General features: G+C 46.2%; 1 protein-coding gene and 1 long non-coding RNA gene across 4 annotated transcripts in view; one reads left to right on the forward strand and one right to left on the reverse strand.

Annotated features, from left to right (window-relative positions):
• MPPE1 (metallophosphoesterase 1) overlaps nucleotides 1-14,809 on the forward strand; it is a 766,027-nt gene that overhangs the window by 443,386 nt on the left and 307,832 nt on the right. For all 3 annotated transcript variants that reach the window (XM_078687603.1, XM_078687605.1, XM_078687604.1), the window contains one exon: nucleotides 6,579-6,687. In XM_078687603.1, the coding sequence (XP_078543729.1) occupies nucleotides 6,579-6,687 (109 nt within the window). The remainder of the gene's footprint in view (nucleotides 1-6,578; nucleotides 6,688-14,809) is intronic.
• Nucleotides 12,473-14,809, reverse strand: part of LOC144828945 (uncharacterized) — a 48,682-nt gene continuing 46,345 nt past the window's right edge. The window contains exon 3 of the long non-coding RNA XR_013610560.1: nucleotides 12,473-12,852. This is a non-coding gene — a long non-coding RNA (uncharacterized LOC144828945). The remainder of the gene's footprint in view (nucleotides 12,853-14,809) is intronic.

A 14,809-nucleotide genomic window follows, 5' to 3' on the forward strand; every position in this document is an offset into this window, starting at 1 on the left:
TTCTCAGGATGGACCCGCCACCGGACTCGGTCATAGTGACAGCTGCTAGGAAGCAGCATGCCACCACCCCGTCGTCCATGGTACCTCCTGATAAGGAGAGCCTGTGGTTAGACTAGGCTGGCAGGAAAGTCTGTGGGACGGCATCTACTGCAATGAAGGCTGCAAGTGCCGCGGCTTTACTAGGGCAATATGATCGAGCCCTGTGGGAATCCCTCCAGCAATTCGCTGAGCTCCTTCCTCGAGAGAAGAAAGAGGACTTTCAAGAGATTCTCAACGAGGGACTATTGGTGTCGAACCAAGTCATCAGCGCGGCTGCTGATGTGTCCCTTCTGGCGGCGCATGGATATTGCCATGGTGTCAACCAACGGCGCCACGCTTGGCTTCGCCTTACATCCCTCAAGCCAGAGGCCCAACAACGGGTGGCCAACCTGCCTTTCTCGGGGGAAACCCTGTTTGACAAGCATGCGGATGACGAAATGGCCCACATGAAGGCGGAAGCCGAGATCCTGACGGCTGTCGGGTTGGAGAAGCCCAAGGAGAAGAAGACCTACCGCCCGTTCCTGAGACGGTTCGGGGCGCAAGGCCGAGGGCGAGGGCAGACTTCAGGACAGCAACAGCAACAACAGCAGCAGCAGGTCCGGAGGCCCTTCCAGAAGCGCCAGAAGGGCAGAGGCCAGCAGTCCGCAGCGGCGAACAAGGGCCTGGCTGGGTCTCGGCCCTGAGCGGTTACTTCACCTACATCCGTTACCCACTCCGGTGGGGGGAAGCGTTCAATTTTTCCTGGCAGAGTGGAGAAAAATTACTCGGGACAAGTGGGTGCTGAATATTGTTTGCAATGGATACAGTCTTCGGTTCACCAGCCCGCCTCCAGCAATTCCACCGGTCAGCTCGCAGTTTCAGCTGCGCGAGCTCCAGGCGGAGGCCGATCTCCTGTTAAGGAAAAGGGCGATAGAAGACGTACCTCTGTCTCAAAGGGGAAGAGGTCTGTACTCCCGGTTCTTTCTGGTTCGCAAGAAGGACATGAACGAGTTCAGGACCATTCTGGATTTGCGACAAGCAAACAAGTGGATTCGCAGAGAGAAATTTCGCATGCTGTCGTTGCATCAGATTTATCCTCAGCTGCAACAGGGAGACTGGCTGTGTGCTATAGACCTACAGGATGCGTACTTCCATTTGCCCATTGCACACAAACACAGGAAGTTCCTGCGATTCCAACTCGGCGCCAATCATTATCAGTACACAGTACTGCCATTCGACTGAAGTCTGCGCCAAGAACATTTACGAAGTGCATGGCAGTGGTAGCTGCACACATAAGGAAGAACAAGGTGTTTGTCTACCCGTACCTGGACGATTGGTTGATCAAGGCCTCATCCTTCTCGGAAGCTCAAGCGCGGGTTGCACATCAACATGTCCAAGTCTGTCCCGACTCCGGTCCAGTGCATACAGTACTTGGGAGCCTCCATCAATACGCTGTCAGCAAGCGTGTCTCCTTTTGAGGAGCGATGATTATCACTCCTTCGGAAGGCTCAGGGTCTTATGACCGCTCCATTTACAACAGTGAGGACGGTGTCTTCTCTACTGGGGTCGATGGCCTCTTGTATCTTCCTCACGCCACACGCACGGCTGCACATGAGACCTTTGCAGTAGGGCATGGAGGATCAGTGGGATCAGAGGAAAGGGTCTTGGGACGACAAGATACGACTGTCTCTGCATGCTCTTCAGTCTCTGAAGTGGTTTTGTTCAGCGGAGAATCTCCTCAGAGGGATTCCCTTTCACAAGGACATTCCCACACAGACTATCGTGACGGATGCGTCTCTCCACGGGTGGGGGGCGCACTCCGGAGACTTACAGATTCAAGGAACATGGTCCCCGACGGAGTCCACGTACCACATCAATTTCCTGGAACTCAGAGCTGTTCACTTGGCACTGAAGGCCTTTCATCCGTCCTTCCGGACCAACTCTCTGCTTGTACAGATGGACAATACGACCACGATGTATTACCTCAACAAGCAGGGGGGCTCGAGATCACGCACTCTGTCACAGGAGGCGCAGGCGATCTGGCGCTGGCTTCTGGCCAGAGGAATGACGATAACGGCTACCCATCTACCAGGTGTGCAGAATGTTCAGTCGGACGCACTGAGCAGACTGATTCAGGAAAACCACGAATGGGTCATAAACGACGAAGTACTAGGAGAAGTCTTCGCAAGGTGGGGGACTCCAGACGTAGATCTGTTCGCCACCGCCGAAAACAGCAAATGCCGAAACTTCGCCTCCAGGTACTACCAGCAGGGGACGCAGGGGAATGCGTTATGGATCAACTGGTCGAACAGATTTCTGTACGCTTTTCCACCCATTCCCCTGATTCCAGCAGTGCTCATCAAGCTGTCCCAGTCCAGGGCGCGGATGATCCTGATTGCCCCGGAATGGCCCAGGGAGTGGTGGTTCACGGACCTGCTTCACCGGTCTCTCCTTCCTCACATACGGCTGCCGTGCCGGCCGGACCTTCTCACGAAGTTCGGGGGGCAGATAGTGCACCCCAACCTCTCGTCTTTGAGTTTGGCGGCATGGCTCCTGAGATAGTGCAATATGGCAATTTGAATCTACCAGAAGATTGTATGGACATACTGAAGGAGGCTAAGCGACCTTCCACTCGGGCTTCCTATGCTTACTAGTGGAAGCGATTTTGCATCTGGTGCAAGTCCAAGAACTATGACCCAACGACATGTAAGGAAGATGTCATCCTTCCGTATCTTCTACATTTGGCGCAGTCTGGCCTTAATGTCCATTCCATTAAGGTTCATCTCGCTGCGCTGACTGCCTACAGGAAGTGCCCTTCACAGACTTCCTTCTTCCAGATCCCTGTTATCAAGGATTTTTTGGAAGGCTTGAAGAAAGTGTTCCCTCCTGCCCGGCTTCCTTCGCCTTCATGAGAATTGAACGTGGTGCTGTCCAGATTGATGAAGGAGCCTTTTGAACCTACTCATAAGGCCTTGTTGCAGCACCTGTCCTGGAAGGCGGCGTTCCTCGTGGCCATTACATCGGCCCGCAGGGTGAGTGAAATTCAGGCGTTGTGTTGCCAAGAACCTTATACTGTATTTCATGCTGCTACGGTTGTTATGCGTACTCACCCTAAATTTCTTCCAAAGGTTATATCTGATTTCCATGTTAACCAGACCATAACTTTACCTACGTTTTTTCAGAATCCTTCATCTCCAGCGGAAAGGTCTCTGCATTCCCTGGATGTTAGGAGGGTGTTGAAATGTTATCTGGATAAAACCAAAGATAGTCTTAGGTCAGACCAATTGTTTATCAATTATGGTTCAGTCAGGACCGGTCTTGCTACCTCAAAACAGTCCATCTCCAGGTGGATTGTGTCCTGTATACAATTGTGTTACCAGAAGGCTAATAAGACCTTAGGGGGTAAGCCTAAGGCTCATTCCACCAGGGGCAAAGCTGCCTCGACTGCTTTGCTCCGGAATGTTCCAATTGCAGAAATCTGCAAGGCGGCCACTTGGAAGTTGGTCCATACCTTTGCTAAGCATTACTGTCAGGACACTGATGCCAGGACAGACGCTCAGGTTGGGCAGGCTTCGCTGCGAAATCTGTTTGCACAGTAGTGGTGTGATTTCTATTTTCTCCACCGCCGTTTTGGTGTGGGGATGGGCTTGCCATTCTATTCACTAGATTATGACTATACACAGAGATCCCCTACTACAGAAGGAGTAGTTTCTGTCCTGTAACTCCAGTTCTGTAGTAGGGGTATCTCTGTTATAGTCATAAGCGCCCGCCCTCCTCCCCGGTGGAGAGAGATATTCATGTAAGGAATGCTACAGGTCTGGCGTGTTACGCCTTCAAAAAGAACTGAAAGTAAAAGGCACCTGCTGGGCATTCTGGGATACTGAGAGAGTTCTGGAAAGGTCTCTTAAAGGCACAGTATCCTGTTTTGAGCCACATAATGGCTGCCTATGGGGCTTGTCTGTCCACTCCTTCCTCTCTATCATTCCTGAGGGTTTTGCTGGTAAAGGCAAGTTTTCCTATATAGAGAAATCAGGACAGGCTGTGCTGTTGTGGATTTTTGGTGGAATTTCTAGTAGAAGTACTGGACAGTGTAGCCTGTGGATATAGGCTGCATTATCTGTCTTTAAATTCTCTCTTAAGTGTCTGTGCAGTTCTGCATGTTTTGACAACTTAAGAGATTATTTTTGATTGCTCCGGGGTCCACGCACATGGGCGGGACTATTCACTAGATTATGACTATAACAGAGATACCCCTTTTACAGGAGTTACAGGACAGAAACTACTTCTCCTGGCTGCTGCGTTGAGGGTGGAGGTGAGAGGTCCCAGGTGCTACTTGGCAGTTCCAGTCAGCACTGCGATGCCATAGTCAATTCTGGAAAGCACAAGTGCCTGTTTCAGGTCTTTGGGGGGGAGGAATGGTTTAATTTTGTATAGAAGTTTCAGGTTCAGGAACGCGCTTTTGGCGGTTTTAGAGATGTGTTTATTCATGTCCAGTTTGGGCTCGAGAGTGATTCCTAGGGATTTTGCGGAGTCCGTTGGCGTTAGAGAGACATTGAGGGCATTTAAGGCTTTGAGCCATTCCACTATTTGCGGGTTTTCATCTTTGTTCGAAATTAGGAGAAATTCCGTTTTTTCTTCATTCAGTTTGAGGTGGTTGGCTGTGAGCCACTGTTGGATCTCCATGAGTGTCGCATTTAGTCTGTGAATGTCTGCAATCAAAGTGGTTTTCAAATAGAGTTGTGTGTCATCCGCGTAAAGGTGGAAGGGGATGTTGGAGTTCCTTAGAAGTGAGGTGAGGGGTTCCATGTAGATGTTGAAGAGTTGTGGAGAGAGTACTGACCCTTGAGGGACTCCTCTGCTGATGGGGAGGGGGTCAGATTCGAAGCTGTTGATCTTTATTTTTTGAGTGCGGTTGTTAAGAAAAGAGGAGAACCATTTTAAGACTGTCTTTTCGATGCCTGCTCTCTCTCGGAGGGGCATTAAGTAGGAGGGTATGATCCACAGTGTTGAACGCAGCCGAGAGGTCAAGGAGGATGAGAAGGCTACATTGGTTGGAGTCGAGTGACATGTGCAGATCATGTAGGACATTTAGGATTGCGGTTTCCGTACTGCAGCCCTTCCTGAACCCTGACTGGTGTGGGTCCAATAGTCCTATAGTATTTGCTTACAACAAATTAACTTGTGTACACAGTCATGTCTCAATCATTTCTCATTACCGCCATCCAGAAACTGTTCTGAGTAATGTCCCAAGGCGGGAGTCCGTCTTGAGGCTACCAATCAAAGACTATCTGCATGCAGCGTTCATGCATAAAATTATCACCGCCAAGATGGAGGACTCCGGTCTCAGCCCCCTAGATTTCTATCATTGAAAGGAGGCTTGCAGATCCTGTGGACCCAGCCACAAATTAGGGGAGGAAGAAAAAATCTGGGTGCTGGGTTACATGGAGTGACCGTCACCAGGGAGAGCTGGTGGTATACGGGAACTCATTGTTCTCTCCCCTTTCGTAAGGGAATCACTCTGGGATACAAGGGCAGCAGTAGCTCAGAGTTCTCTTGCTGCTTAGATTGTGGGAAGTGTCTTGGGCACCAAGTCAGCTCCTACAGGAAGCGTATAGAGAGGCAGTCTTAATGGGAAGAAGACCAACAGTGGCCCAGCCCGGAAGGTAGGTGAAGGCTGTGTATTACACCGGAGGGGTGATCCCAAGTCCATCTCCTCTCAGCTGCTTTTAGCAGCACAACCGTGCATTCGGCCATCTTGCTAGGTTTCCACTGGAGACTGTCTTACTTCATATTGTTTGCTGCTGTAGCTGGCTTCATCTCAGTTGGTGATAGTAGCGGAGCAGCACTGGAAGATCGCGGGGTCGTAGCCTTCCGATCCCGGGGTGGTGGAGGCTAGATGAGGGGCTTTCTCTGGGATTTTTCACCAAAAGATGATCCCTAGCCAGGGAGCTCCTGGTCGGAGCTCCTTACCCGTCGGCCATCATGGATCACTTCAAGTCCCAATATATTAGTATATTACTCATGTGCTCTGAAAGCAGCAACCCTTGCTTCTAGAGCTGTGATTAGAGGAGCACACGTCACTTTGTGTGTGTTTTTTGCTGTATTTGGGTAACCCCCCACCAGTGAAGCTCAGAGTTCCATTTTACTTTACATTAATTGAGTGTTTTTCATTTTAAAATTTTGCATTTTATGTATTACAAACTCTATTAATCTGTTAATATTTCATTTTATAAACAGCCAAGGAACCCCTGAGTAGGATCAGTAGATCTCAGTTTAAGAACTGCTGAGCATCCAAGGTGTTAAGCGTTACAGCATAATATACACAATGCCAAAATGACTAGAATGTGAAAACAAAGTGTACTCCTAAGCTACAATGAACAAGCATTTTTACAAGTGCAATTTGACAGATTAATACAAGCACAGATTATTTTGGGGCACCTTCACGCTTTTACCCTGGTTTTGTTTCCACCTTGCCTCTTTTTCCGAGCCTTACATATGTTTGCAGTACCAGTTTCCCTCACTTCTCCGTCCCTACCTAATATTCATATTTTTCTTCACAGGGAATGGCAGATGGAGAGAGCCTTTCAGAGTGCATTGTGGCTGTTGCAGCCTGACATAGTATTTATTCTAGGAGACGTATTTGATGAAGGAAAATGGAGCTCATCAATGGTATGGACAGTGTTTCACTCTCACTTAATGTATAGATTAATTTAAACCGTGAATGTATGTGCTTGCATATGTAAAGATGAGCTTGTGAAGTGTGGTACTGTGTTCAAATTTCCTTTGCATTATCTTCCTTTTATTTTAGCCATAGTTTGAAATGGTTTTCAGGCCTAGCTAATGCACACTGTGAGATGTGGGAGGCTGCATAACTATGTTGTATTTTTTAAGCCGAGCCTAGTGTTGCAGCGCACGCGCTGCTTGCTTGGCGAGGCATATTGTAGTAGGGACAAATGTGGAAGTGCCGTGGAAGCCCCGCCCATATTTTTCATTGGCTGGCGTCATCGTCCATGGTAAATGCTGTCTTCCGATTGATAATGAGGCTTCTAAGTCCCTCCTTGTTACTTCCCTGTCTCCTTTTGGGACCACCCATCCAGAGTGGATCTTTTACTTGCTGAGTTACGGTAAAGCACTATGTTTTGTCAGTCAGTCGGCTTTAGTTGCCTTCCACTCTCGTTGCCTCGTTTTCTCTCTCTCTCTGCTGTTCTATTTTTGCGCACACGCCTTCTTCTCCCCAAGTGCCTACTCTTCCAGGACTGTCTCGCGCGCTTCTTCCCTGTCTCACTGATTGCCGGGCTGACATCTTTTATGCTTGTTGTTTATCTTTGGAGTCCGGGGAGTGTCTATTACAGAAGTACCATGCGGGCAAGAAGCCTTATATACAAGCGATGGCTGAACTTTTCTTTATCCATATTTGTATTTTGTCCATTTGCTCCTTGTAAAAATGCTGTCAACGCAGAGTTCAGTTGCTGCTGACGAACTGTTTTCGAGGTTGGATATAAATCACCAATCTGTTGTTCTACCAAATGCTTAATTTCTAAAAAAAAACAGTCAAACCATTCATAAGTGCCAATCCCAAGGTATCACTTAGGATGCTACTGCAGCTTGCTCCACGCATTGCCCCTGCTGGAAAATGCCAGTACCAACGGCCTAGACGCGCTGCATTATTATTTTTTACTGCAGGCAGCGCCACCATCTTGTAAACTGTTGTTCAATAAATGCCATGTTGAAAATTAAGTACGAGTAGGTAACACTGGCAAACACCGGCACAAATTAAGCCATGATTGTACCAAGTGTGAGCGAAACAAGTGATTGTGAACGCTCCCCTTTCTAGGATGTGTGGGGTAGCAGGATTATCCCCCCAAATCCTTTTCTAATACAGCCAAATGGAGCATTTTCTGAAGACAAACCATGGGTTTTACAGCGGTTTAAAAAAAAAAATGGCAAGCAATAAATATCATGTGATCCTCCTTTTAATTTTGTAACATTTTAGGGCATTTTCTTCTTGCCACAAATAATGGAATTCCAAGTTATTTGGCAAACACTGCGCTCACAATTTTTCCAGGTAAATTTCAGCAGGACATGGCATTTACCAAGAGAAAAATGCCCCAAAAAATACATGGACATGCAGATTTCGATAGTCTATTGCTCTATTTTACATCGGGGAGTGGGAATTATCAGCTGTTAAATTCTGATCCCCAGCATTAGATGTCCAGGACGAGCCACCCATGATGAGGGCCCTGAATTTAAAAAAAGAATCGTCCAAGGAAAAAGAAAGCACAACTTCACCTGCTTCTGGTGCTGTCTAGTCGTGTTGCCATGTTTTAAGTCTCTTTAATAATAAACAGGCTGGGTTGCTTTTAAAACTATAACTTGTTTTTTTCTGCACGAGATAAGGGCCCTGACGAATTGTACTTTCTTAAAGACTACGCATGTGCTTTCAATGTAATTGTTCCTAGTGCCACAGATATGCAAAGCAACAAGTTAGCTACCTGTATTAACGTGTCTGCTGCAAAGAGCTGTGACTAAGTGAAAGTCATAGGTACAATCCTGGAATCTCGACCCAGTATTCTGATCCCTGTTACGTGTTTCCCCAAGTAAGAGGTCGAGCCTGCGCAGCTAATGCATTGCTCTGAGAGGCTTGCTGTATTGGACTTGAAGCTCCACCCACTCTTCGCCCTTATTTTTCATTGGCTTGTGTATTTGTCCTTTGTAAATGCTGGCTTCTGATTCACTAATTGGCTTGTTAGTCCCTCATTAGTACCACCTTATCTTCATTTGTAACCTCCCATGAGGACGGGCCCTTTTACTTCTGTTGTTACACGGTCTGTGTTATTTAGTCTGTAAACACTATTTTCTTGGTGAGTTTTGTCCTACTGCAGGCATGACGTGCTTTGCAGCAACATTCAGCATGCCATGCGCGCTTTCACTTTCCAAGCAGCCAGGACAATGGCAGTTGCTTCTTTGCAATGCAACAGGTCTCGCATTTAGGAGAGTTTGAGCTATTGGCATTGAAAATGACAATAGCTTAAACTCTTGCAAATGCGAGACCTATTCCTTTGCAAATATTTGTTTTGTGTTGTTTCCAAGCGCCCCATGCCTGCTTACACTTAATAGAGGCCACACCCCTATCTTTAGACGAGCCACATCTAAAGAAAAGGGTGCAGCTGCAATCAAAATTAAAGCACTGTTTGGGGCGCTTTTCCAAAAAAGCATTTGATTTTCAAACAAATGCTTTTTTGGTAAAAACACCTTATACTGCGCTTTCACTTTAATGGCAGCCCGCCCCTTTCCTTAGACACGGCTTCTCTAAATAAAAGGGACGTGGTCTCTATTCACATGCAAGCGCAGCATGGGGCACTTCGAAACAAAAAATATTTGCTGTTCAATAGGTCTCGCATTTGCCTTTCGTAAAGGCGAGACTTACTGTATTGCAAATGCTTGTTTTCAGCTGTCGCACGAGATAGTCATCTGTCCCGACACAGACTTTATCAATGGCTACTGTTACTCTGCACTGAGAGCCTTGAATGAGCAGGAGATGGTTGCACATTACCAGGTGCTACCTGCCTCATCAATTGTTTTTAAAATGGGACAGCTTCTGCTTAAAGAATTTTCGTATTTTCATGTTGGAGTTGAGGCTGTGGAGCTCTGTTTTCATAGAATGGTCCATAATATTGAAATAGGTTACGTAGTCTCGTGTAGTTACCCTGATATTGGCACTCTGACCCAGACTGGGGAGAAAGCTTGTTATATTGGTAGGAAATATAATTTATTTCCTGTAAAGTAGTGTGGGCTATGCTTTTGGGACTTGAAGTAGCTCGGATTGTGGGGACAGCATGTCCAAATCAGGCAAGTAAAGCTAGATGTTGACCCGACTTAACATGTTCCCCATGAGCCATGTGAGTAGCAGTTTTCCTGTTGTTTCTTGGCTTCCAGTGGTGACTGTCTCAATGGACAGAGAAACAAGTGGTATTCCAATAGGAACTGGATATCAGACGTAAAACATAAGACAAAGTTCTCAGAGGACCCATTCATTGACACCTTCGCTGCGGCGGCAATTCCGACGCAGCGCTAGGGGGGAGGGGGGCCGTGCGGCGCTCTCATGCTCGTGACGGAACCGCTCCGTCACGAGCCTCGAGCGCGCTGTGCTTGTGACGGAGCGGTTCCGTCACGGCCCCGCCCGCTCAATAGAACGCGCCGCGCAGGTGCGCCGAGCAGGCCGTGACGGAACCGCTCCGTCACCAGCACAGCGCGACCGAGGCTGGTGACGGAGCGGTTCCGTCACCAGCATGGACGGTGTTAATATTAATTAGTTGTTTACCGTGAGGCAGTTTTGGTGAAATAAGCAAATTAACTGATGGCAATCTGAAAGTATAGCAAAAGCTGATTTTATTAGTTTTAGCTCTCCTATAGAATTAATATTATTCAAGCAAGGAAGAAGTGTAATGAGAAAAAATATATATGTATGTATATGTATATATTTATGTCCATGTATGTATATGTATATATTTATCTCCACTGGGTAGTTATAGTTGGGATCCTGTTTCCATAGCAAAAGCATTTTTTGGTTTACTAATAACTTTGGCACTGTTTGACGAATCGCCACAAGACGTTCCCCAAAACTTTTCATCCACTTCCCTCCTCCCTGGCAAGTGTTGGAGTGATGATTTATGCAGGGTCTGAAAAACAACAGGGGGACTGTGGGGGTTGCCAAAACGTGTTTCTCCCGTACATTTTTCCATAGGAAAATTGAACACCAATGCTGCAAAAACTGTTGAACGGATTCACTCCAAATTTGGTAGAAAGCTAGATCTTGGTCCAATACCCAAAACTGACCAAATGATAGGGCTCCCGAAAAATATATGTTAATTCATGTGACCCGCACACTTGCAAAGTTATCTTCACTATATTGCAGACACCAAAAGTATGTAATAGACTTCTGCCATTTATCATAATATAAATGTGTTTATTACATATCAAAATAAACATATAACCTACTTCATCGCCAATAAAACACACAATAAAAAGACATCAGTAGATGTACTTAAAAAGTCGTCATGCCTTCAACAGTAGGAGGCAAGCCACAGATTTTCTACATGGAGCATCGTCTAGTTGCGAACCAGCAGACAATAAACACAAGTCACAGTTACTGGTGTTAATTGCCCAAGCCAGCTGCTCCAGATCCCTTCCGGATTACGCGTGGGGGGTAGGTTTGCAGGCTCAGACCGCACACCGCTTGGGTCCCTGACTCTTCTGTGCAGGTCCCACAGAGCACACTGAGAAGCACATTAGGGACTCACCTAGGGTTGCATCACTCAAGGCTGGACCAATCGACCTGTCACACTACAGACCTTAAGAACCAAGGTTGTATGAAGTTTTTAGTTTCACTGTGTAGTACGAGCACTAAGGTCCTGAGGAATTGTTACCTAAGCATGAAACATGTCGACCTAAATTGAGGGTAGCAGATATTTCGCCACATATAAACGTGACATCTATCTCCCCTCCCACCATTTTAATAAAGGGAGTTAACCACGTTAATAAATTCCATTGTGGACTAACCCACCTTTTTTAATTAATCACCACTTATCCTTGACTACACATTCACCTGCCCTCTCACACGCACGCATCATATGGCTGGAACAAAAGATCTCCGCTAAAGAGCCCCTTCAAGGGTGCCCGTCGGACATTGCAGCGCCAGTCCGACGAGGAGCAGGACCCATATGATGAAGCATGCTAGCTTGCTGGGTGTGTAAGGGTTCTAGTTCCCAAGAGGGAATTTTCCCACCCTGTCCCCCCCTCCCCTCCCCGCTTGGTTTTGGCTTCTACACCACACTATACACACACACACACACTCTCTCTCCCTTTCTAACCAGTCCTTCTGGGGAACTGTGAGTACCTTCCTTGCTGCTAGTGAATTGGACACGCACACTGGACCCCGTTAAAAATTGTCCACCTAGGTTCCATTCCTTGTTAAATAATTGACCAAGTGTGAAAAATCATCAATTAAATCACTGTGTAGGCATCCCCAGCTGTTCGACGTCCAGGAAGAACATGGTAGACGTTTTGGCACATCTTAGATTGATAGTCGTCTTCCTCGCATAAATTGATAAAAACAAAACATACAAGAAATCCACATGATGGTGATGTCAGGCTAAAGGCATAACAACAACACATCCTATGGAGAGAAACCTATTGTAACATTTTTATAGGCCGCCAACATCCTCACGGAACAGCTATACAATTTATAGCAGGGAACCGCTTTTGGAAGGGCAGATTAAACACACATATAATCTGAAACATAATCGCACATGAGTTCATGATTGGAAAAAATGTCAACAAAGAACTCACCAGTGGACTATTTGGGTACTGTTTGATGGGGAGAAGTCATATAATCTACAAGCAAGTAGACTGATTCAGTACTGTCCAAAGCCTGCTAAAAAATATAACCCTTATTCAATGTGCAAAAATGCACGCAAATATATAGTTTTATTTGTCGCCATGGGCCAGTCAAATCATTCAGACAAAAAAAAAATCACTTGGTGAAGTTTAACTGGCTTATAAAGAATCCGAGGAAATAGTTTCCAAGCTGCTCTCAAGAAGAACTAAAATATAAAATAAATTAATGCAGTAAATGAATGCTTGATTACTTTGGAAAGCAAATGAACTCAAATCTCGAATAGTGTCATCCTTAGGAGGAATGTTTGCAACAAAGCTGTCTCATCTGATTGTGTAAGGACGCAAAATATCCAGTACTCCCGTAGACTGGGCAGGGAATACCCTCTTGGAAGCGTAGCATTTGCTAACTTCAGAAAGAATGGCAAATGAACCCCAGATCTGTAGGGAAAACAGCAATATAGAATTATAAGCAGTTAGCAGCCAGTGGAAAAGTACAAAGATTTACTCCAGCATGACCTGCTTTAATAAAATCTTTAAATGAGAAGTGGCTCCCAAGTAGCCAGTTGTAACACCATGAATCCAGTGCCTCGCTAACAACCTACAATGCACAGGACATTGAAACTGCTAATCAGTGCACTAAAACTGCTAATCAGTCATTTAGTGTACTGAAATTGTTAATCCTTAGCATTGTTAAAGTGGCAAGCCAAATAAGTCACCATATTACATGTACAAGGTTAAAAAACAAGCTAAAACGTGATCAAGTAAACAGTGGTGCAAACTATTACTCACATGACTCAACCATCATGGCTGTTTGAAGAAATCACCATTATGTTCCAAAATGACTTTAAGAAAGACACAGGGCTCCTGCTAGTGTCTCACGCTCCAAATATAACCTGTGTTGCAGTCAACATCCTAGTTAATCATGAAAAAACAAGTTGGCAAACCTATTGGAAGATGCTCACAATTTAAATACAACATCCTGCGTAGTAGCTTTAGTTTCTGCTAATATATCATGAATATCAAGCTCAATATGCAGACATACTAATAATGTAAAGCCAGATCACTAATTGTGAATAGATTATTGATGATGACTAACTTGTTATGCATAAAACATGAACGAAAGCCATAGGTGGTTAAAAAAAAACAATCATTAATGCAATCAACATAGACAAAGTGGCAGCCATGTTGCTTTCATAGGGTACAAATTCGAATGTGGACCATAAAGGCAACATTGATTCAGTCAAGTGTAATAAACAGCCACACATAAGAGCAACTGGAATAGGTAAAGAAAGAAAGGTATGGAGCCTATTCTAGGAAAAAATGTTCTTTCCTTGTGTAGGAGAGTAGGTTCTGCTTCTTATGGTTACTCACACTTTTTGCTGTTGTTTCACTCTTTTTCAACTCTAGTAAGGCTGGGGCCCTGCTATTTAGGACCCCAGCCTAGCTGCTTCCTCTCTAAAATGATTCCATGTACTTTAGGTACACTCCAGTTTGGTTACTGGGGTACCCTTATGAGTCCCTAGTACATGGTACCTTAGGCACCAAGGGCATAGGTACCCCAGAGGCCTATCAGGGGCTGAAGCATGTATTATGCCACCCCTGGGAAGCCTTCCAAGACAGGCTTTAGTGTATTGGGGCAGGGTTGGTGCACTCCAAGAGTGTTTTGAAGTCAGCACTGGGGGCACATTTGGTGCCCCTGTGCATAGCCCAGTTCAAACCGGTTGCAGGGGCTACCAGCCCATGCTCTGGTGCGAAAATGGACAAAGGAAATGGGTGTAGCCATCCCACTTTACAAATCCTCCCATAGGTGGGTCCCCAGAGTTTGTCTCACCCCTTCCTTGGGTATAAGATAGGAACCTCTGGCAACAGGACTTTAGATTACACCTGGATAAAACTCTGATACTGAATCCTGGAACTTCAACAATCTGCACAACGCTGGATGACTGAAGAATCTCCCTTGGAGTAAATGAGTTACTCCCCTGTGTGGCAGACACCAAAGACGCATCTGACTGGTCTGCATTTCCGAAGCTCCTGCCGGACTCTGAAGTTTTTGCAACACAGGAGGTGGATTTCCAGACTACCCCGAGGCCGACCTGAGTCCCCAGCAAAGCTGAGACCTGCAGCCCTCATGGGTACCATGGAACCGGAACCCCTGGACATCGTGCACATTTGAAAGTGCATTCGCTTCTCGACGTTCCTTGAGGCTGTGCATTGGGTTACTTGTACCCAGACCCCGATCACCTTTTCCTCCGAAGATTGCTGGCCTACACTCCACAAGTGTTCCGTGAGCCGGCCCTTTGTGTTTTCGCTCGAGGTACCTTCGCGTTCCCTGGTCCGTTGACTGGTGGGTCCCTGCGAAGGCAACTTTGACTTTCCTTGGGCTTCCCTGGTTGCT

Source organism: Lissotriton helveticus, chromosome 4_1 (assembly GCF_964261635.1).
Source record: "Lissotriton helveticus chromosome 4_1, aLisHel1.1, whole genome shotgun sequence".
Taxonomy (NCBI): Eukaryota; Metazoa; Chordata; class Amphibia; order Caudata; family Salamandridae; genus Lissotriton; species Lissotriton helveticus.